We start from the raw sequence: 21,244 nt of genomic DNA, 5'->3' as shown, positions 1-21,244 counted from the left end.
CAATTGTTCTCCAGTTTGTGAGTCACCCACCCAGCAGTTACGGGATTTGATTTTATTGTGATTGTGCCCGTCCTACTGTCTCATTATGGCTTCTCCTTTGTCTTTGGTTTTGGGGTATCTTTTTTGGTGAGTTCAAGTGTCTTCCTGTCGATGACTGTTCAGCAGTTAGTTGTGATTCCAGTGCTCTCGCAAGATGGAGTGAGTGCACGTCCTTTTACTCCACCATCTTGAACCTGCCTCTCTAATAAGTCTTGACATCAGGTAGAGTGATTCCTCCCACTTTATTCATTTTCAGAAAAGTTTTAGCTATTTTAGAATGTTCCTTTGCCATTCCATGTAAGTTTTAGAGTAATCTTTTCTGTATCTACAAAAAAGCTTGCTGCGATTATGATAGGAACTGTGTTAAACTTGTACATTAATTTAAGGAGAATTGACATCTATATTATGTTGAGTCTTCCAGTCTGTAAATAAAATATGTCTCTCCACTTACTTATATCTTTTTTGGTTTCCTTTATCAGTGTTTTGTAGTTTTTAGCTTGTAAGTCCTGTGCATGTTTTGTTAGATTTATATTTAAATGATACTGTATTTTTAATTTTGGTTTCTGTGTGTTCATTTATACGGTTGGTTTTTATATGTTGATCTTGTGACTTTGTTGAATTCACTTATTAGTTCTCAGATTTTGTTTTTTGTAGATTCTGTTAGATTCCCTGCATAGGTCATTATGTCATCTGCAAATAGCAATAGTTTTATGTCTTCCTTTTCTATCTTTATGCCTTTTATTTCCTTTTTTTTTTTTGCCTTATTGCATTGGCTAGAACTTCCAGTATTATGTTGAATCGGAGTAATGAGAGCAGACATATTTTTCTTGTTCCTCATTTAGTTCTTTCACCATTAAGTATATTCCAAACTTTGCTTTGGAGGTTTTTTGTAGATGTTCTTTATCAAGTTGAGGAAACTCTATTTCTAGTTTTCTAAGTGTTTTTATTATGAATGGGTGTTGAATTCTGTTAGATGATTTTTCTGCATCAATTATATGGTTGTGTGATTTTTTTTTTTTCTTCTTTAGCCTATTAGATTGTGGATTATATTGATTGATTTACCAGTAGTGAAACAGCCTTGCATCCATCTTGGTCATGGTGTACAATTCTTTTTGTACGTTTTTGAATTCTATTTGCTAATATTTTATTGAGGATTTTTATATCTATATTCATGGTAGATATTGATCTGTAGGTTTCTATTTTTTGGTGCTATCTTTGGTTTCGGTATTAGGTGGAAGATTGTGAACATCTTGAGGGAAGACAGTGATAATGACCACTAAGTCATGGACTTGGGGTATGGGAACATCAGAAAGAATCCAGGCAGGGAAAGAGAATCCAAGGAAGGGAAGTGGTGTTGTTTGGCTGGATACACTATTGCTCGGGTGAGTGTAGGGCAGTGTACCGGAACAGAGGGGTGAGGATGAAATCTGATTGTTATGGATGGAACAGTTACTGTAGTTGGTTTATGGAGGATCTTAGATAATAATGATGTGGTAGGGCTGGGAATATGTTGACTGTAGGGAAAAAAATTAATATAGGAGTGTTAGGGAATGAATACTGGAGACAGATCTTGGACCTGAAGGTGATGTGGACAGACCTTATGGAAAGATCAGTCTCAAGCAGGAAAGTGACCAGCTCTCTCTCGGACTTCTGGGAAGGAGGAGGGATTGATATGGAAAGCATGGGGTCCTTAGAAGTGATATTAACATCTGGTCATGTCTCTCCTTATGCTTTGTTTGAGAGGAAGGGCATATGCCTAAAACCAATGGAATCAGAGATCTGCACAGAAATGGGAGCAAGTACCATCTACTGACACTCTCTGTGGGGGTAGTTATGATGATACATCAGAGCTTCCTTTAGGTCCTTAGGCCAGTTTTTAGTTTTCATCTGTTTGTTATTTGTTTCGTTTTTAACAGACCAATGATGACCACAGTTAGCACAGGTAAGTGTAGAAACTCTTCTTTGATTAAACTTCAAAATTGAGAAGTCATTGGAAGTCCTTCTGGTCAGCTGCTCAGTTCTAGTCCTGTCCAGCATTCATCATGAGAGGGCCTTTGGCTCCATCCTTTGTTGAGCCAGAGAGCCACTGACCATCAGTTTGTAATCAGCAGTTCAGACTTAGTCTTCAGACCACTTCTGCCTAATCTCTTCCAAAAAATAGAAGAAAAAAGAATACTCCCTAATTTCTTGTTATGATTCTGATACCAAAGTCAGATAAGGACCAGTTTCCATCCCTAGCAGTCGTTCCCTTCCTCATGCCTTCATATGCTGGCACTCAGGAAGCTGATTTCTGTTCTTATTGCAGCTGCAGTCGACTCCGCCAGGTTCAGAGCATCCTGACCCAGAGCAGCAAGTCTCAACCCGATGGAATCCTCTGCATCCTAGGTCAGTGCTTTTAACAAGGTGGGACTCAGGGCTGGGACAACTTGGCTTCTGTTCACAGGAAGATATTAATAATAGTATCATCACTGTGAGATAAGCTGTGAGTTAGTATTCTTCTCCCAGCTTTTGTTCCCCTGAGATCTGTTGCTGTTTTAATGAGGTCAGGTGAGATATCAGTGAGATAGGGAGCCTGTACCACAGAGCAGGCACTTTGTACATGTTACCTCATTTCTCCTCACAGCAACCTTACAAGAAGCAGTGTTGTCCCTTTTTTACAGAGGAGGAAACTGAGACGCTGGGAGATCAAACAGACTTGCTCAGGGCCATGGAGTGGCAGAATTCGGCATTTATTTGTTCTTTAACACTGTTTTTATTATGAAAACACATCATATAATTTAAAAATTAAGACATTACACAAATAATAATGAACAAAATTTTCTAATCATCCCAGTTACCGGGTCCCACTCCCCAGAGATAATATCAACCATATTTTTTTTTAACATAAAAGGAAACATTTTATGTATATTGTTGTTAATCTAATTGAAAATTTTTCACTTGATAAGTATATCTTGGAGATTTTCCTATGTCAGGTCAATCTCCTTCTTTCTCTCACTTTCATTTACATTCACAGTATTGAGTCATAAAACTTGCTTAGGTCAGGTGTTTGTCTGTCAATCACCCAATTTCCTTCCCAGAAGCGAACCACTTTCTTGTTTGTCCTTCCTCAGATAGTCTATGCATAATTTTATTTTTTCACTTAATAGCACTTGCATTTAAACTTACGATAGGCAGTGGGCAGAGTGGTTAAAAACGTGCACTCTGGAGCCAGGCAGGTTTTGGGTTTGAATCTTGGCTTCATCACTCACTTAGCTAAGAGACATAGTTTATGGTGGCCCTAGAATTCCAGTCAAATGCTGAAACAACACTCACTGGATTCTCTTTCCAGCTGCAGCCATCAAGGTTGTGGGGGCTGTCTTTGCCATGAATTTACTTATGAATAAAATCACCTGTTTGTTACTGTTATTTCTGTTAGTTAAGGCTCAGCCTAGTAAATATAGGCAGCATAAAATCATGTGGGCTACTTGAATATAGAATACTAAAGGATTGAGAAAAAAGTCTACTTATAAAAATATCACGAGACTCTATATATATATTTATATATATATATATATATACACACATATTTATATATATTTTTTCAATGAAAACACAAATGTTGCAGAAATTGATGTTTGAAGTTGGGTGTGAAGATTGAGGTAAAAACTTAATAAACCTTCAGGACAGGGACTTCCCTGGCGGTCCAGCGGTTAAGACTATGTGCTTCTGATGCAGGGGCTGTGGGTTCGATCCCTAGTCAGGGAACTAGGATCCCACATGCTGCGTGGTGCAGCCAAAAAAAACCTTCAGGACAAACAGCTGTATGTGAATGTGAAGCAAGAAATCAATGAGGCACTTGTGTGTTTTTTTTTGTTTTTTTTTAACATCTTTATTGGGGTATAATTGCTTTACAATGGTGTGTTAGTTTCTGCTTTATAACCACTTGTGTGTTTTTAAACAGCTTCTGGGGTTTAGTGAATTCTGCTTTTTGAGTAATTAGAGTTATCATAGCATCTCATGGTTGGTTGGTTGGTTGGTTTAATCTGTCCTCTAGCCTCTACAGTATCCTTCTGAGCAACTCTGACTCAACTCCTTCCACTTTGGCATTTTTCATTTAGTTATTAGGGTGTAGGAGATGTTCTCACTGAATTTCTGCTAACCTTTTTTTTAAAACAGCTTTATGGTGGTATAATTCATGTATAGTAAACTGCACATATTTCAAGTGTACAATGTGATAAGTTTTGACATATGTGAAATCCCTCTTTTGGGATTTTTCGTATGTTTTTCTCATGCTTAGACTGGGGTTATGGATTTTGGAGTGCAAGACCAATGAAGCAACATGCCATTTTCATCACATATCAAGGATACATACTAACAAGACTTTTCACTGTTTATATTGACTTTGATCACTTGGCTAAGATAATATTTGTCAGGTTCTGCATTGTAAAGTACTCTCCCCACCCCTCCTTCCATATTGTCCTCTTTGGAAGGAAGTCACTATGAGCCCACACTTAAGGAGCAGGGATTATGCTCCATTGCCTTGAGGAGGGTAGTGTCTACATAAATTATTTGAAATTCTTCTGCATGGGATATTTGTCTCTTCTCCCCCATTTATTTATTTATTCAATCGTTTGTTTGTATGTCTTCATGGAGATTTATTTTATACTTTGAGTTAAAATCCAGTACTACTTCATTTATACCTTAGGTTATAACCTACTACTACTTCAGATTGTTCCAGCCTTGGCCGTTTGGGGCTCTTTCAGTTGGTTCCTACATCCCTCCCTTTGATATATCTCCATAAAAGTTTTAGTTTATTTAGTACTTCTGTACTTTCTGACACTATAAGATGCTTCAGTCTTATTTTGTATATTACCTGCTTCAGTCCTAGAATCAGCTATTTCTCTAAGAAGCCCTGATTTCTTTTATTGGAGAATGGTATTAGAAACCAAGATCTGGGCACTGGGTATGCTCTTTGCTACTGGGATGTCATTGCTTTTAGGCCCTCTCAGCTGACAAAGTAAGGAAATATATGTGTGTACCTTAAGTGGTGTATATATACACATCTGTAAATGTTATATAACTGTCTCTACTGTATTAAGCTAAACGTGAATTCATATTAGTGTTTCTAGCTCTAACCCATTACTACATGGATCATTCTAGCCTCCTTCTCTTGCTTATCTGTAAACTTCCACTCCACCAGTGAGAAACTTGGCACCTACCGTCTACCATCCATTTACTTGTTTAATTCCAGTATGCATGTTTAGCAGTATCAGATTTGTAGCCCAAAATTCCCCCATGGGAAACAACTTTATTAACTAAAGTGGTTACATATAGTATCTTTTACCTTTAATTTTACATGGTCAGTCTTTTTTTTTTTTTTTTTTTTTTTATTGTTTTTTTTTTTTTTATGAAAGAAAAAGAATATTCATTTATTTTTAATGACTTATTAGAACAAATACCTATAGATATCATTATATATATGATATATAAATTAATTATACAATATATCATGTATTAATTATTAAAACATACTCTGGTAAATATTATATATTCAATATGAAACAGGAGGAAAGGGGGCAGGGCACAACCTTTAAAAGAATTACATAGCCCGAGGACACAACATAAACTGATTAGAACAAAATAGGTCCAAGATGGCGGACGAGTCTACTTCCACTAGACCTTGAGCCTCAGTATACACTCATTGTAACACATCAGCAAGCTAAGCGACACACCCACAGGTGCCACGACAGTTCCAAGGATGACCATAAAGGTCAAAAAGTGGGCGGTGGCTCAATTCCTAGAAATCCCCACCCCTTCCCCAAAATAGCTGGAATACTCCTCCCACTCATCAGCGTATGAAATTACTCACCCCTATAAAACTAACAACCCCATACCCTGGTGCTGCCCTCGCCTTCTTTTTTTTTTTTTTTTTTTTTTTTATTTATTTTTTTTTATAGGTATACCTGGATTTAATTCTCACTTCTACCGCTTGGTAGCTGGATAGCCTTAGGCAAGTTTCATACCTCCCTGAAATTCACTTAATTCAGTCTGTAAAATGGCATAATAACTTATTATAGCATCCTTTTAGGAATTTTAAATCAGTTCTTGAAATAAAAGTACACAATATATAGACAAGTATGGATTCCTCAATAGATGTTTGACCTTTCATTTCTCCAGTATCCCACCCGCATCAAATAAAGAAAAATACTTTTTAAAATTTACGAATATTTCATTGTTGTAAAGTTAAAGCCATAAAAATAATCAAATGGCCTACTATCATACCGTTAGAAGAAAAAAAAAAAAAGGTGTTCATGAGAGTTCCATATTAGAATACAAGTTTTCCTTAGGCACCTGTTTATGTATGCTATTCTGCTCTTTACAATAAATAATTAAATTTAAAAGACTTAATTCCTCACTTTTAAGACCTTATTAGTTTACAAATTACATATTGACCTATGCTAAATTTTATACCGACCCATGCTAATGAATTCAGTACAGAAAACAAAAAACACTGCACTCAAGCAAACTACATATATATATATATATATATATATATAACTTATATGAGAATTGTTACTCCAGCTTTCTTTTGGTTTCCATTTGCATGAAATACCTTTTTCCATCCCCTTACTTTCAGTCTGTATGTGTCTCTAGGTCTGAAGTGGGTCTCTTGTAGACAGCAAATATATGGGTCTTGTTTTTGTATCCATTCAGCCAATCTGTGTCTTTTGGTGGGAGCATTTAGTCCATTTACATTTAAGGTAATTATCGATATGTGTGTTCCCATTCCCATTTTCTTAATTGTTTGGGGTTTGTTATTGTAGGTCTTTTCCTTCTTTTGTGTTTCTTGCCTAGAGAAGTTCCTTTAGCAGTTGTTGTAGAGCTGGTTTGGTGGTGCTGAACTCTCTCAGCTTTTGCTTGTCTGTAAAGGTTTTAATTTCTCCATCAAATCTGAATGAGATCCTTGCTGGGTAGAGTAATCTTGGTTGCAGGTTTTTCTCCTTCAACACTTTCAATATGTCCTGCCACTCCCTTCTGGCTTGCAGAGTTTCTGCTGAAAGATCAGCTGTTAACCTTATGGGGATTCCCTTGTGTGTTATTTGTTGTTTTTCCCTTGCTGCTTTTAATATGTTTTCTTTGTATTTAATTTTTGACAGTTTGATTAATATGTGTCTTGGCGTATTTCTCCTTGGATTTATCCTGTATGGGACTCTCTGTGCTTCCTGGACTTGATTAACTATTTCCTTTCCCATATTAGGGAAGTTTTCAACTATAATCTCTTCAAATATTTTCTCAGTCCCTTTCTTTTTCTCTTCTTCTTCTGGAACCCCTATAATTCGAATGTTGGTGCGTTTAATGTTGTCCCAGAGGTCTCTGAGACTGTCCTCAGTTCTTTTCATTCTTTTTTCTTTATTCTGCTCTGCAGTAGTTATTTCCACTATTTTATCTTCCAGGTCACTTATCCGTTCTTCTGCCTCAGTTATTCTGCTATTGATCCCATCTAGAGTACTTTTAATTTCATTTATTGTGTTGTTCATCGTTGCTTGTTTCATCTTTAGTTCTTCTAGGTCCTTGTTAACTGATTCTTGCATTTTGTCCATTCTATTGTCCATTCTATCTCCAAGATTTCGGATCAACCTTACTATCATTATTCTGAATTCTTTTTCCGGTAGACTGCCTATTTCCTCTTCATTTGTTAGGTCTGGTGGGTTTTTATCTTGCTCCTTCATCTGCTGTGTGTTTTTCTGTCTTTTCATTTTGCTTATCTTACTGTGTTTGTGGTCTCCTTTTTTGCAGGCTGAAGGTTCGTAGTTCCTGTCGTTTTTTGTGTCTGTCCCCAGTGGCTAAGGTTGGTTCAGTGGGTTGTGTCGGCTTCCTGGTGGAGGGTACTAGTGCCTGTGTTCTGGTGGATGAGGCTGGATCTTGTCTTTCTGGTGGGCAGGTCCACGTCTGGTGGTGTGTTTTGGGGTGTCTGTAGACTTATTATGATTTTGGGCAGCCTCTCTGCTAATGGGTGGGGTTGTGTTCCTGTCTTGCTAGTTGTTTGGCATAGGATGTCCAGCACTGTAGCTTGCTGGTCGTTGAGTGAAGCTGGGTGCTGGCGTTGAGATGGAGATCTCTCGGAGATTTTTGCTGTTTGATATTATGTGCAGCTGGGAGGCCTCTTGTGGACCAGTGTCCTGAAGTTGGCTCTCCCACCTCAGAGGCACAGCACTGACTCCTGGCTGCAGCACTAAGAGCCTTTCATCCACAGGGCTCCTTAATTTGGGATGATTCGTTGACTATTCAGGTATTCCACAGATGCAGGGTATATCAAGTTGATTGTGGAGCTTTAATCCGCTGCTTCTGAGGCTGCTGGGAGAGATTTCCCTTTCTCTTCTTTGTTCTCACAGCTCCCAGGGGCTCAGCTTTGGATTTGGCCCCGCCTGTGCGTGTAGGTCGCCGGAGGGCGTCTGTTCTTTGCTCAGACAGGACGGGGTTAAAGGAGCCGCTGATTCGGAGGCTCTGGCTCACTCAGGCCGGGGGGTAGGGAGGGTCACGGAGTGTGGGGCGGGCCTGCAGCGGCAGAGGCCGGCGTGACGTTGCAGCCTGAGGCGCGCCGTGCGATCTCCCGGGCGAGTTGTCTCTGGATCCCGGGACCCTGGCAGTGGCGGGCTGCACAGGCTCCCCGGAAGGGCGTGTGGCTAGTGACCTGTGTTCGCACACAGGCCTCCTGGTGGCGGCAGCAGCGGCCTTAGCGTCTCATGTCTGTCTCTGGGCTCCGCACTTTTAGCCGCGGCTCGCGCCCGTCCCTGGAGCTCTCTCAAGCAGCGTTCTTAATCCCCTCTCCTCGTGCACCAGGAAACAAAGAGGGACGTAAAAGTCTCTTGCCTCTTCGGCAGGTCCAGACTTTTCCCCGGACTCTCTCCCGGCTAGCCGCGGTGCACTAACGCCCTGCAGTCTGTGTTCACGCCGCCAACCTCAGTCCTCTCCCGGCGCTCCGACAAAAGCCGGAGCCTCAGCTCCCAGTCCCGCCCGCCCCGGCGGGCGAGCAGAAAAGCCTCTCGGCTGGTGAGTTCCGGTCGGCCCGATCCTCTGCGCTGGAATCTGTCCGCTTTGCCCTCCGCACCCCTGTTGCTGTGCTCTCCTCCGCGGCTCCCAAGCTCCCCCACTCCGCCTCCCGAAGTCTCCACCCGCGAAGGGGCTTCCTAGTGTGTGGACACTTTTCCTCCTTCACAGCTCTCTCCCGCTGGTGCAGGACCCGTCCCTATCCTTTTGTCTCTGTTTAGTTTTTTCTTTTGCCCTAACCAGGTACGTGGGGGGTTCCTTGCCTTTTGGGAGGTCTGAGGTCTTCTGCCAGCGTTCAGTAGGTGCTCCGTAGGAGTTGTTCCACGCGTAGATGTATTTCTCCATGGTCAGTCTTTTTAATGTTAGCATTTTTTGTGGCAGTTTATGTAGCTGGAATCCTTAGAAGAGGACATGCTGCCCAGTCCACTGGTTATTTTTAACTCTGTAGCCCTTTCTACTTCAGGCCTTATGTAGGCCAGGTAATTTCTGCTTTTGAATCTTTTTCATCTCTTTCTTCACTAAAGTGTTGGATGGCATAAAAGAGGGTGTGCTGCTTTGATCTTGCTCAGAAAGAAGTCTTCCCATATTTGAAGTCCCCTGCCACAGGTGGTCTCTAAGCCCCTCTGGTCTGAATGCCCATTACTTTTCACTGGTCTGAATAACAACTGACAGTCCTGTTTCCCAGGCTCCAGCCATATTTCCATTCTTGGAGCTTCTTCTGCCCCAGCCCCTTCCTTTTAGCCTCACGTAGCCAGCTGCCTCCTGCCCTTGACATGTCCCTCTTGTCCAGAGTCATAGCTCTGGGCCTTCACAGATATCCAGGAACCAGGTAGTATATGTGCCTGTGGCATTGAAAGGCAGTTGTGAAGGCAGTATTTAATTTCCTTTTTATTAGTCTCTGACCCAGCCCTACTAGACTGTAAGCTTTGTGAAGACCATCTGTAGGCATGTTTACTACATGCTTCAGCACCCAGCAGAGTGCTAGGCCTTGGGCCTGATAAATATTTGTGAAATGATGGATGTCTGAGGTTTCATTCACTTGTCCTCTTTTTACTTCTTTGAGTTCTTTTCAAACCACCTTAATCCTCCTTTATTTAATTCCACGTGTTTTGGTAAAGGTCTCTTTGAGAAGAGAATACTTTTCTGATGCCTATTCCTATTCTAACTGAAAGTATTAAAAAATTTTAACCAACTATGGCAGGACTTGGACTATATTTTCTGGTTCCTTCTATCCTCAAGAATTGCTTTTGATTAAATTAACAGCTTCTATGTTCTGTGCTGTTTGACTGTCTCAACTATATAGATCTTGAATCCATGTAAGAGTACTTGATGCTGAGGCCTGCTTCTTTCAGAGTTGTTTAGTTTGGCTTCTGGCACAAAACTGGTCTGAGGTGCTGCCTTTAACTTAACCACTAGGGTTTTGCTGAGCAGGGGCAAACCGTTGGGACTCATATGTTCCCCGTAGTACAGTACAGCTGATCAAAGCCTTTTTTGCCTTGCAGGAATCGATAGCAGGTACAATGAAGGCTGCAGAGAGCTGGCAAATTATCTTCTGTTTGGTTTGTACAATCAGAATACCAGTGATTTTGAGAAAACAGGGTTTTCTGAAGAGGTTCTAGATGGTAAGTATATATTGGTGAACTCTGTGTGAGAGAGGAGTAAGTGATATAGTACTTTGGATTCTTATTTCATGGACTTTTTATGGAAAAATATCAAATTTAAAATAGCCTGAAGATCCAGTATATTTTTGCTTTTTTTATTAATGAAAAACGACATTTCTTCTTTGCTGATATGTTAAGTAATATGCTCTGTAGGTTACCTGCTGGATTATAAGAGACTAGTGACAAGTAGTTTTCAGAGTATGTTTACTAGATCAATTGGTTTTAGAGGAAAAAAGTAAACATTAATATTTGGCTTTATATCTTCTTGGCAAGGTACTAGTTTTCCTCTGAATTTTCCATTGCCTCTACATGCTGGGAGGTTCATATTATGTGCCGTTGTCCTATGAAAGCACTCTCAGCTGTGATTCAAGGATAAGCCTGCAGGCTACTCCTGCAAGGAGGACTCCATGTGGATCTTCAGCTTAGGAACAAAGGCTCTTTGTCCTGCTCTGTCTTTGGGAATTGTTTTCTGTGAGCTGTAATTTATGACGATGCCTGTGACTACAATGCAGACTTTCTGCTTACATTCCCCTTTCCTTGGCTCTGAGACACTCACCCTGTGTTCATGCTACTATGGGGTGATGCCCAGGAGCTATCTCTGATATCACATACTTAGCATTATGACTTGTCTGCCAGATGGATCAGGAGACACAGGAATAGACAAGTCAAAATGGATGAGAGACAGCTCTTGTGAAGCAGCTGGGGGACGTGTGAAAGCAAACATCTGATGTTGAAATAATCTTGCTGTGGATCTAGTACAGTGGTTCTCAACTGGGAGCAGTTTTATCCCCCAGGGGACATTTGGCAATATCTGAAGACGTTTTTGATTGTCACAACTGGGCAGAGTGGATAGAGGCCAGAGATGCTGCTAAACATCCTACAATGCATACACAGGACAGCTCCCCACAACAAAGAATGATCTGGTCTAAACTGTCAGTAGTGCTGAAGGTGAAGAACCCTGGCCTAGTGTATGTGAAAATTCTTCTGTAGTAAAGTCCTTAATAGTATCTATCCTTATAGATTGGTGAAAGATTTTCTTTTTATTAGGAAGTACAGAAAGCAGGGTGAAATTATTCCTTCTGTTAATTTTTTTTCAATTCAAATTTAGTTTCAGATTTTGATTTTAAAAAATGCTTTCTTAGACTGTAAAACATACTGGTTTGGAAAGAATTCATCTTGGCAGCTCATTTAGACAGTTACAAAAAGGCAGATACTTGTATCAACCACACATTTCACTGCAGTCAAGGTTGCTAAGGACATTGCAGTACTGAAATTAAGGAAGTAGTTTAAATCCTCAGAGGTGTTCCTTTTTGCTTATCTTTATCCTGTCACCTAGCACAATGAGTGCTTATAAAGTGAGCGTTTTCTTCCAAATTAATAAATTCATTTTTTAAATCCAAGTAACTAGAAAGCTGAGTTCACCAGATTTATCTTCTACATTACAGTCCCTAATTATCTGAGAGAAGAAGAGGCAAACACAAAGGATTTATTTTAAAAAGAAACTTTTAAAATAGTTTACGTGCTCTATGCTTTCTTCTTTTACCTGACTGTGTACTCTGTTAAAATTTATTTGTAGTGATGACATCAGTCTTGTGAGATCCTGAGCATGCTTCATTAGGTTTAGTAGCTGTTGCATTATTTCTTTTATTGGATCCTAATTCTTCGAAGTATGTTACACATTAGTACAGAGTACAGTCTATACAGGAAGCCCTCCGTGACATCAAACTCTCACTATTGAGCAGGTGACCTACAGGAGATTCAGGGTGGGTCTCCCAGCAGAATGAGACGGGGCTTCTTTCCCATCCCTTGCTACCTTTTAACTCTAGCACTTAGCTGAGAGTCAGCAGTGAAGAGCCTGTTCCATACTGTGTTGCCTAGAACACCTAGGGTCTGACCAGGTGTGGAGCTCAGAGTGGCTTAAAAGGCCACCATCATGGAGCTTTATTTCATGGGGCCACCCAGCTGTGCAGATAGCTGAGATCAGTATTCACTGGGCTTATGTTTTTGTAGATTATGGTCCATCACACTGTGTTACTGTGTTGGCATTGCCCTAAACCTGCTGCCTTAGTTGCTTCCTGCCCCCATGCTCCTCTCTCACTTCCAGCCATCTCCTCTAGCCCCTTCCCTAGTGTCATCTTGTTAGAAAGAGGCCTAATGACTTTGGTTTCTGAGGAGCCGTAGAATGGAGCCTCTGCTTTTCTTCTGGAAGTGTGACTGCTTTCTTTCTCAGTGTTCAAACTGTTTTAATATTCCTGCCCCGTTCCATGGCTTGTTTGTTAGTTTACTTGGTTTTATTTGCACCTTTGGGATTGCTTTATTTATTTGACCCAGCAGCATCGATGGTTATTCCCTAAATCTGTGAGCTGCTGATCACTTGCCTCTACTTCCTTCCTCCCAGCCTTTCCTGTGTACAGAGTTTACATCTGTATACAATAACCCTTCCCAGGTTGCAAGGCAAAGGGTATCCTCGGGCCCACGATTTGCCTTGAGCCAGATGAGCCAGCAGCCAAGAGCTTTATACACTGATGTCTGCAGGAGAACCAGTCACTGGCCATATTTGGTGCTGTTTTCCTGCCTCAGTGGCTTTTACCTGTAGAGTTTCCAATTGCTATCTATCTCCACAGTGAAGTACACAGTTGAGTTTGGTACAACAAATTTTGCTGTGTTGAACTTTGTGAAACACCCTGAAGCCTGTTCTTTTGACTTTTCTACCACAACCAGAGGGCCACAGTAGTGGAAGCATAGCATGGGGATGAGGAAATGCTTGCTGTCCACACTTGAGTGTTCTATAGTCACTTTGAAGCACGTTGCCTAATTAAAGAATTTTCGGTTTAGAGTTTTGTTACATTGTTTCTGTAGTTTTAATGGTTTTACTGATTATGTGGGCAGAAGATGTGTAAAGGAAATGCCTTTGACAATCTTGTGTTTTAATTTTGTTTTTCTTACAGATGTGATTATATTGATTAAATCAGATAGTGTCCATCTGTACTGTAATCCTATAAATTATCGCTATCTTTTACCCTATGTGGCACATTGGAGAAATCTGCATTTCCACTGCATGACCGAAAATGAGGTGAGGAGAAACGATAAAATAGGCGCTTAGAGACACTCTGAGGATATTCGTTCAGGAAAATGTATTGATAGAATGGGAACAGGAGGTCCTTAAAGAAATCAAATTGGGGAGTTCCCTGGTGGTCCAGTGGTTAGGACTCCAAGCTTCCACTGCAGGGGGCATGGGTTTGATCCCTGGTTGTGGAACTAAGATCCCGCATGCCGTGCAACATGGCCCCCACAAAAAATAAAAATTTGTGAAATGTGGTTACACAAAAAAAGGTTATTTTTTTTAGTGGAACTTTTCATATTTCATTATGAGGCTACCCTAGCAATAAATTATATGCCTGAAAGAGACAAAAAGGACTATTAAAATTGGGACCTAATAATGGGCTTGTGAACCTGCCTTCCTACCCTGCTTCTTTATCCCCGGCCTGGGTCCATTCTCTCGGGCCTAGGAACTGCCCCAGGAGAATTTGATAAGCTCTGTGACATTTCCATGTTTGGATTTCTTGGTATTTGTTTCTATTTCCCTTTAGACCCTTTTCAAAGATTTGGCTAGAAATCAAATTGGGACTTAAGATTTAGGATTTCATGGAAATTGTGACCCAGTGTAGGTCCAGAACGTTTCTTGCCATATGAGCATTTGGGGGACTTTTGAGGACAAGTTTTATCTCTTGCATTTAGGTCTCTGATCCATTTTGAGTTGATTTTTGTGTGTGGTGTAAGGTAAGGGAACACTGAAAGTTGCCTTTAAAAATACCCTCTTGGGCTTCCCTGGTGGCGCAGTGGTTGGCAGTCCGCCTGCCGATGCAGGGGACGTGGGTTCGTGCCCCGGTTCGGGAGGATCCCGCGTGCCGCGGAGCGGCTGGGCCCGTGAGCCATGGCCGCTGGGCCTGCGTGTCCGGAGGCTGTGCTCCGCAACGGGAGAGGCCACAGCAGTGAGAGGCCTGCGTACCGAAAAAAAGAAAAAAACCCTCTTGATGGGAATTCCCTAGCGTTCCAGTGGTTAGGACTCTGTGCTTTTACTGCCAAGGAGTGGGTTCAGTCCCTAGTCAGGGAACTAAGATCCCGCAAGCCACGCAATGCGGCCAAGCAAAACAAAACAAAACAAAAACAAACAAAAAAACCCTCTTGGGACATTTGGGACAACTAATAAAAATGCACAGAAAATATGGGATTTTGTATGATGTCTCATTAGAGCCTGTTCCCTTTCTATTTCCTTCTTTAGTATGAAGATGAGGAAGCTGCAGAAGAATTTAAAATTGCCAGTTTTGTGGACATGGTTCGAGACTGTAGTAGAATTGGCATTCCTTACAGCTCCCAAGGTGCGTATCTGACAGTCAGTCATTTTAGAACCTTGCTGGGATGGTGTGTGAATCGAATGTCCTTACTTCTCCTTTCAGTGGAGGCATTCAGCTGGGAAACCTGTTGATCTGTTTTCACTAAAGGCAGAGAGGATCAAGCAGAATGAAATTTGGGAACTTTCCTATGCAAGCTTGTATTCGTAACTGAAGGTTCTGCAGCAACACAGCATGCTACCAGCAGCAGTCAGAAGAACTGATAAGGGATTTACCATAGTTGCCATCTATGCTATACCACTTATTATACTTGAAGTGTAGATGTGGGGCCTCTTGCTAATAAGAAATAGTAATTTGGGTAGCTGTTAAAAATATGCTGACAGTGAGACTCAAAAATAATGTGTAGGGGACTTCCCTGGTGGTCCAGTGGTTAAGACTCTGTGCTTCCAGTGCAGGGGCACGGGTTTGATCCCTGGTCTGGGAACTAAGATCCCACGTGCCAACACGGCATGGCCGAAAAAAAAACGTGTGAAAACAGAGGGAAAAAATGAACAAGCTTAGCAGTGCTTGTATCTTATTTATAAAAAAAAAAAAAAAAAAAAAAACTTTGCACATTGAAGCTTGTTGTTATAAGAAAAGAAAAATTTTGATTTGGTATTTTTCCCTTGAGGAAGTTGGTTAGCTGTGTTTCTTAAGGGAAAGGAGCCAAGTTTTAATAAATTTGTCTATTAATAAATATATCCACTTAGTGATACAAGTCAGATGTAGTAGGCCACTATTTATTTATTTACTTAGTTAGGAAACCAGAATATGAAAAAATACTGTAGAGAAATCTGAATTTTTGTAACTTGTTTGTGTATCTGTTTCAGTTTTATTTTGCTTGATGAGGCTGTGGTGAACTTGTGAGAAATGATGTCTAATGACCACATTAGATCAGGTTTAGACTGCTATATCCAGGACGGTATTTGATACATGTTGTACTTGATTCCTCTAGGTCACTTGCAGATATTTGATATGTTTGTAGTGGAGAAATGGCCAATTGTACAGGCCTTTGCACTTGAGGGCATTGGAGGGGATGGATTTTTTACCATGAAATACGAGGTATGTATGAAAAGCAGTGTGCCTGGTTTTTGTCTACCACTGGGCTGTTTTTATGAAGGCCCACAATGTAGGTGTATAACACTCTGAAAAGCTGGCAGTGACTCCAAAGGGCATGGAGCAAGTTAAAAGACTTGAAATGGAAAATAGTTGCTATTTAAGGCTAGTCCCCAAACTGAGCTCCTGTGCCCTTTATTCTTGGAGTTCCTCTCTGTCCTCCTTCCTCTCCTTTCCCCATTCTAAGTTCACTGTAGCACCCTAGGCTGACTCCTATGTCACCCATATTTGTCACACCCACTCACCCATTCACCCACCCCTGATCTCTGGATTAGAAGCTCCTTGAGAACAAAAGCATTCTTGTTGTTTGTAGCTCAGAAGTTCGTATAATTTAACTGTTCAAGAGCAATGAAAGGAGCAATGAGAATTTTGTATAAGTACTGTGTACTAGAGGAATAAAAGGGTTAGATTTTATGGTAAGAACAGTATCTTTTATTTCAGTATTCTTTGCATCTAGATGACAAATAAATATTTGTTAAGTGAATTAATGAATGAGACTGGGAGAGGGGATCATCCAGGGTACATATTAGGGAGGATGACCTGGTATCCACCTGCCTCCATAGGATCCACACTGAAATGACCTGCCCCCAGTACAGGAAACCAGGGAGAGGGAACATTGACATGCTAGAAATGGGGACATACTCTTAGGGATAGAAGTAAGTGAGACCTTTGGAAGCAAGACCCAGGGCTAAGTCCTACCCCCTTCTGAGAAGTAGCAGTGTCCCTAAGAAATGTTCGGAGGCTCACCTGGCAAACCCTGTAATGTAGAGGAACGTGGGCTGTAGGGATGAAGAGACACACACCACATCAGCCCTACTCTTCTTGCTCCAAACCAGTTTTCTCACATTGACCACAGGTAGCAGAACATCAACAAGGCTGTGGGAGCTGCCCCTGATAGCACCTAATGCCCTCTAATTTAGAAGAAGAGGGGCTTGAAAGGAGGCAAGCCATAGGAGGTAGAGAGGAAGCTTAAAATTTTTAGTGATAATGATAATGTTTATTTTTAATTAATTGTATAAACTAGGCATTTATACTGTCTCGTATACTCCAGGCACTGTTCTAAGCATTTTGCATGAATTAACTTTAATTCTTACAATAACCCTCTGAAGTAGGTACTATTACCATCCCTGTTTTATGGAAAGTTTAAATGAATTTCTCAAAGTCACAGAGCTAGTAGCCTGTGAGTGGCAGGGCTAGGGCCCAGTCAAGAGAGTCTGGCTTCAGAGCCTGTGCTCCTAACCCCTGGACTGCCACTAGATTAGAATTAGAAAGCAGTGCACTAGGAGGCTATACAATTCATGCAGCTCAAATGGGGCAGACCTCTGGCTTCTGCCTTAAGGTGCATCATACCATGAAGTCAAATCCAGGCAATGTAGATTTTTCCTGTAGGGTAGTGTTTTTAGGGGATGGGATGGGCAGTGAGGAGGAAACAGCACACATCATATTGTAAGAGTTATTACTATAAGTCTTCTCTCAAGATCCCTTTCTTCAGATCCTGCCCTTCTCTGTAGCCACTAATTTTCATTCTCTCAGATACTTTCCTTTCGTCTCCATCTCATTTCCCTTGACCTCACTTCTCTTCCTTACCCTGTCCTTCCTGGTCATTTAAGGTATGGAGTAGTTTGGCCTACTGATCAGCTCTGCCATTATACTGTACTTCTCTCTGATTCACATATTAAAGGCCTGATAACTGCCTGAGCCAGAAAAGTTCTTGCCTTCTTTGAAAGCTAGGAGGAGAACTACGGATACTTACAACTTAATTTTTCAAACTACTTTTTTATTACATGCTCATACCCAGAAGAAAATCCTTAATTCAGAGGATGTTTTCATCCCTGATGTGGTAGGTGCCAGCATGAGAAAGGAAGCCAGACCCACATAGCATTTACTTGGTATTTAGGCTGAGCCAAACTAAGTTATGGATATAGGGAACTCTTTCTTCCTGGAAGCAGTACAGGGAAGTTCCTCTGCTAGGGCTTTCCCTGCCTCCAACTTCCTTCTTACTCTCCAGCTGCTGGAACTGTATGACCTGGTAATGTAAATTTACATTAACTAGCTCCCCAAGGGGAGGATTCTAAAATAATCCTCTGAATAATGAGAATAACTACAGAGTAAACATTCATTCACCTTTTTATGGACAAACATAAGATTTTTGCACTGAAAGGTAGGATAAACCCTATGAAAAAATTCAAAAGGTAAGAAAGAGACCATAGCATAGTAGATGCAGGGATAGATTGGCATGCTTTTAAAAAATATTTTCTCCAGGAAATAAAATAAAAATTGAGAAAAATATCTCTTTGTACTTTTTAAGAATGCAGTTTGTAAAAAGAGAAATGAGATAGGTAGAGCAAGCAGAATTAAAAAGGGAGGTGGATGACATGAGGAAATATTGTTATGTCTCCAAATTCATTAGTAGAATTAAGATTTGAATTTCAAAATAGAAATCAGGGAGATTGGCCAAATGGCAGAGTAGAAAGACCCTGAGCCCACCTTCTGTCACAAGCACACCAAAATCAGAATTATTTGCAGAGCAACCATCGATGAAAAAAGACCACAACCTACCAGAAAGACCTTCTACAACTAAAGACATAAGGAACGAACCACAACAAGACAGGTAGGAAGGGCAGACTTGCAATATAGTCAGGTCCTTTTCCCCCAGGTGGGTGACCCACAACTGGAGGATAATTACATTGCAGAGGTTCTCCCACAGCAGTGAGAGTTCTGAGCCCCACATCAGGCTCCCCAGCCTGAGGGCCCTGCACTGGGAAACTGAGCTCCCAGAGCATTTGACTTTTAAGGCCAGCAGGGCTTAATATCAGGAGTCCCACAGGACTGGGGGAAACAGAGACTTCATTCTTAAAGGGCGTGCACAAAATATCACACGCCCTGGGACTCAGGGCGAAAGCAGTAATTTGATAGGACCCCGGGCCAGGCTTACCTGCTGGTCTTGGGGAGTCTCCCAGAGAGGCAAGAGGCAACTGCAGCTCACCCTGGGGACATAGACGCTGATGGCAGCCATTCCTTGGGAGCTCCCTTCTATCACGTGGACATTGATGCTAGTGGTCGCCATTGTGGAATCCTCCCTCTAGCTCATTAGCACCAAGACCTGGCTTCAGTAGCCTGTAGGGGCCAGTGCTGGGATGCCTCAGGCCAAACTAACTAGGCAGGGGAACAGCCCCACCCATCAGCAGGCTGGCTGCCTGAAGACTTCCTGAACCCACAGCTGCCTTTAGACATGGCCCTGCCCACCAGAGGCTCAGGACCCAGCTCCACCTACCTGTGGGAAGGCACCAGTCCCAGAATCCTCTGGGCCCCAGCCCTGCCCTCCCAGAAGCCTGCTGCGGCCTTTGGACCAGTCTCACCAACCAAGGGGCAGACACTAGCTGCAAGAAAACCAGACTCCCACAGCCTGTGAATCCAGCCTGCCCAAAGCAGGCCAGACCCTGCCCTGAGATCACTTTGGCCCTGGCCCCCTGCCCACTAGCAGCCAAATACAAGCTTCAGGACACCCTGGACCCCAAACCCAACACACACACACACACACACACACACACACACTCACACACACGTGATCTGACACCAGCCCTGGGATCCCTAGGCCTAGAAACCAGACTCCAAGACCCAGGTCTGCCTGCCAGTAGTCTGGTACTAACTCCAGGACCTGACTTCACCCACCAGTGGACAGGCAACAGCCCTGGAGTCTTCTGGGGCTCCCTGAGGTTTTCCAGCCCCACCAACCAGCAGCCGGCAGCCTCTGCACAAGGCAGGGCCTGGCAACCAACTGGACCAGGCGCCAACAAAGCCTACCACATCACGCAAATAGCCCTCTACAAAAGAAGGACCCACACAGCCCTCATGGGAGAACCCCTAGAGCATATAGCTTGGGTGACAAGGGGGGGTGCACTGCCGGGATGCATAGGATGTCTCCTACAGAAGACCACTTCTCCAAAGTTGGGAAACATAATTAACCTACCAGATAAATAAAAATCCAAACAGCAACTTAGACAAAATGAGGGGACAGAGGAACATGTTCCAGTCAAGGGAATTAGATAAAACCCCAGAAGATGAATTAAGTGAAAAAGGCAATCTTCCCAAGAAAGAGTGCAGGGTGGTGATCATAAAGATGATCAAAGAATGTGGGTGGGGCTTCCCTGGTGGCTCAGTGGTTAAGAATCCTCCTGCCAATGCAGGGGACACGGGTTCGATCCCCGGTCCAGGAAGATCCCATATGCTGCGGAGCATCTAAGCCCATGGGCCACAGCTACTGAGCCTGTGCTCTAGAGCCCGCGAGCCACAACTACTGAAGCCCGCGTGCCACAACTGCTGAAGCCCACGCACCTAGAGCCCATGCTCCTCAACAAGAGAAGCCACCACAATGAGAAGCCTGCGCACCGCAACGAAGAGTAGCCCCCACTCGCCACAACTAAAGAAAGCCCATGTGCGGCAACGAAGACCCAACACAACCAAAAAAATAAATTAAAAAAAAAAAAAGAATGTGGGTGAAGAATGGATGCACAGAGCGAGAAATTAGAAGTTTTTAACAAAGAGTTTGAAAATATAAAGAACAGCTAGAGATGAAGAATACAGTAACGGAAATGAAAAATACATTAGAAGGAATCATCAGTATATTAAATGATACAGAAGAATGAATCAGTGAGCTGGAAGACAAAGTAGTGGAAATCACTGATGCTGAACAGAAAAAAGAATGAAATGAGGACAGTGTAAGAGACCTCTGGGACAACATCAAGCGCACTAATATTTGCATTATAGGGGTCTTAGAAGGAGAAGAGAGAAAGGTGCTAAGAACATACTTGAAGACATAATAGCTGAAAACTTCCCTAACCTGGAATAGGTTACAGTTATTCACATCCAGGAAATGCAGAGTCCCATACAGGATTAACCCAAAGAGGAACACACCAAGACACGTTATAATTAAAATGGCAAAAATTAAAGAGAGAATATTAAAAGAGGCAAGACAAAAGGAACAAATAACATACAAGGGAACTCCCATAA

At 42.0% G+C, this 21,244-nt stretch overlaps 1 protein-coding gene across 7 annotated transcripts in view; it reads left to right on the top strand.

Moving 5' to 3' along the window:
- The window catches only part of DNAAF9 (dynein axonemal assembly factor 9), a 153,897-nt gene that overhangs the window by 23,384 nt on the left and 109,269 nt on the right, over positions 1 to 21,244 (top strand). For all 7 annotated transcript variants that reach the window (XM_033415830.2, XM_033415831.2, XM_049698758.1 and 4 more), the window contains exons 2-6: positions 2,345 to 2,424; positions 10,569 to 10,688; positions 13,676 to 13,800; positions 15,010 to 15,106; positions 16,074 to 16,180. In XM_033415830.2, the coding sequence (XP_033271721.1) occupies positions 2,345 to 2,424; positions 10,569 to 10,688; positions 13,676 to 13,800; positions 15,010 to 15,106; positions 16,074 to 16,180 (529 nt within the window). The remainder of the gene's footprint in view (positions 1 to 2,344; positions 2,425 to 10,568; positions 10,689 to 13,675; positions 13,801 to 15,009; positions 15,107 to 16,073; positions 16,181 to 21,244) is intronic.

The sequence above is a fragment of the Orcinus orca genome, chromosome 16 (assembly GCF_937001465.1).
Source record: "Orcinus orca chromosome 16, mOrcOrc1.1, whole genome shotgun sequence".
NCBI classification, from domain to species: domain Eukaryota; kingdom Metazoa; phylum Chordata; class Mammalia; order Artiodactyla; family Delphinidae; genus Orcinus; species Orcinus orca.
This window is presented reverse-complemented; position numbering and strand designations above follow the sequence as displayed.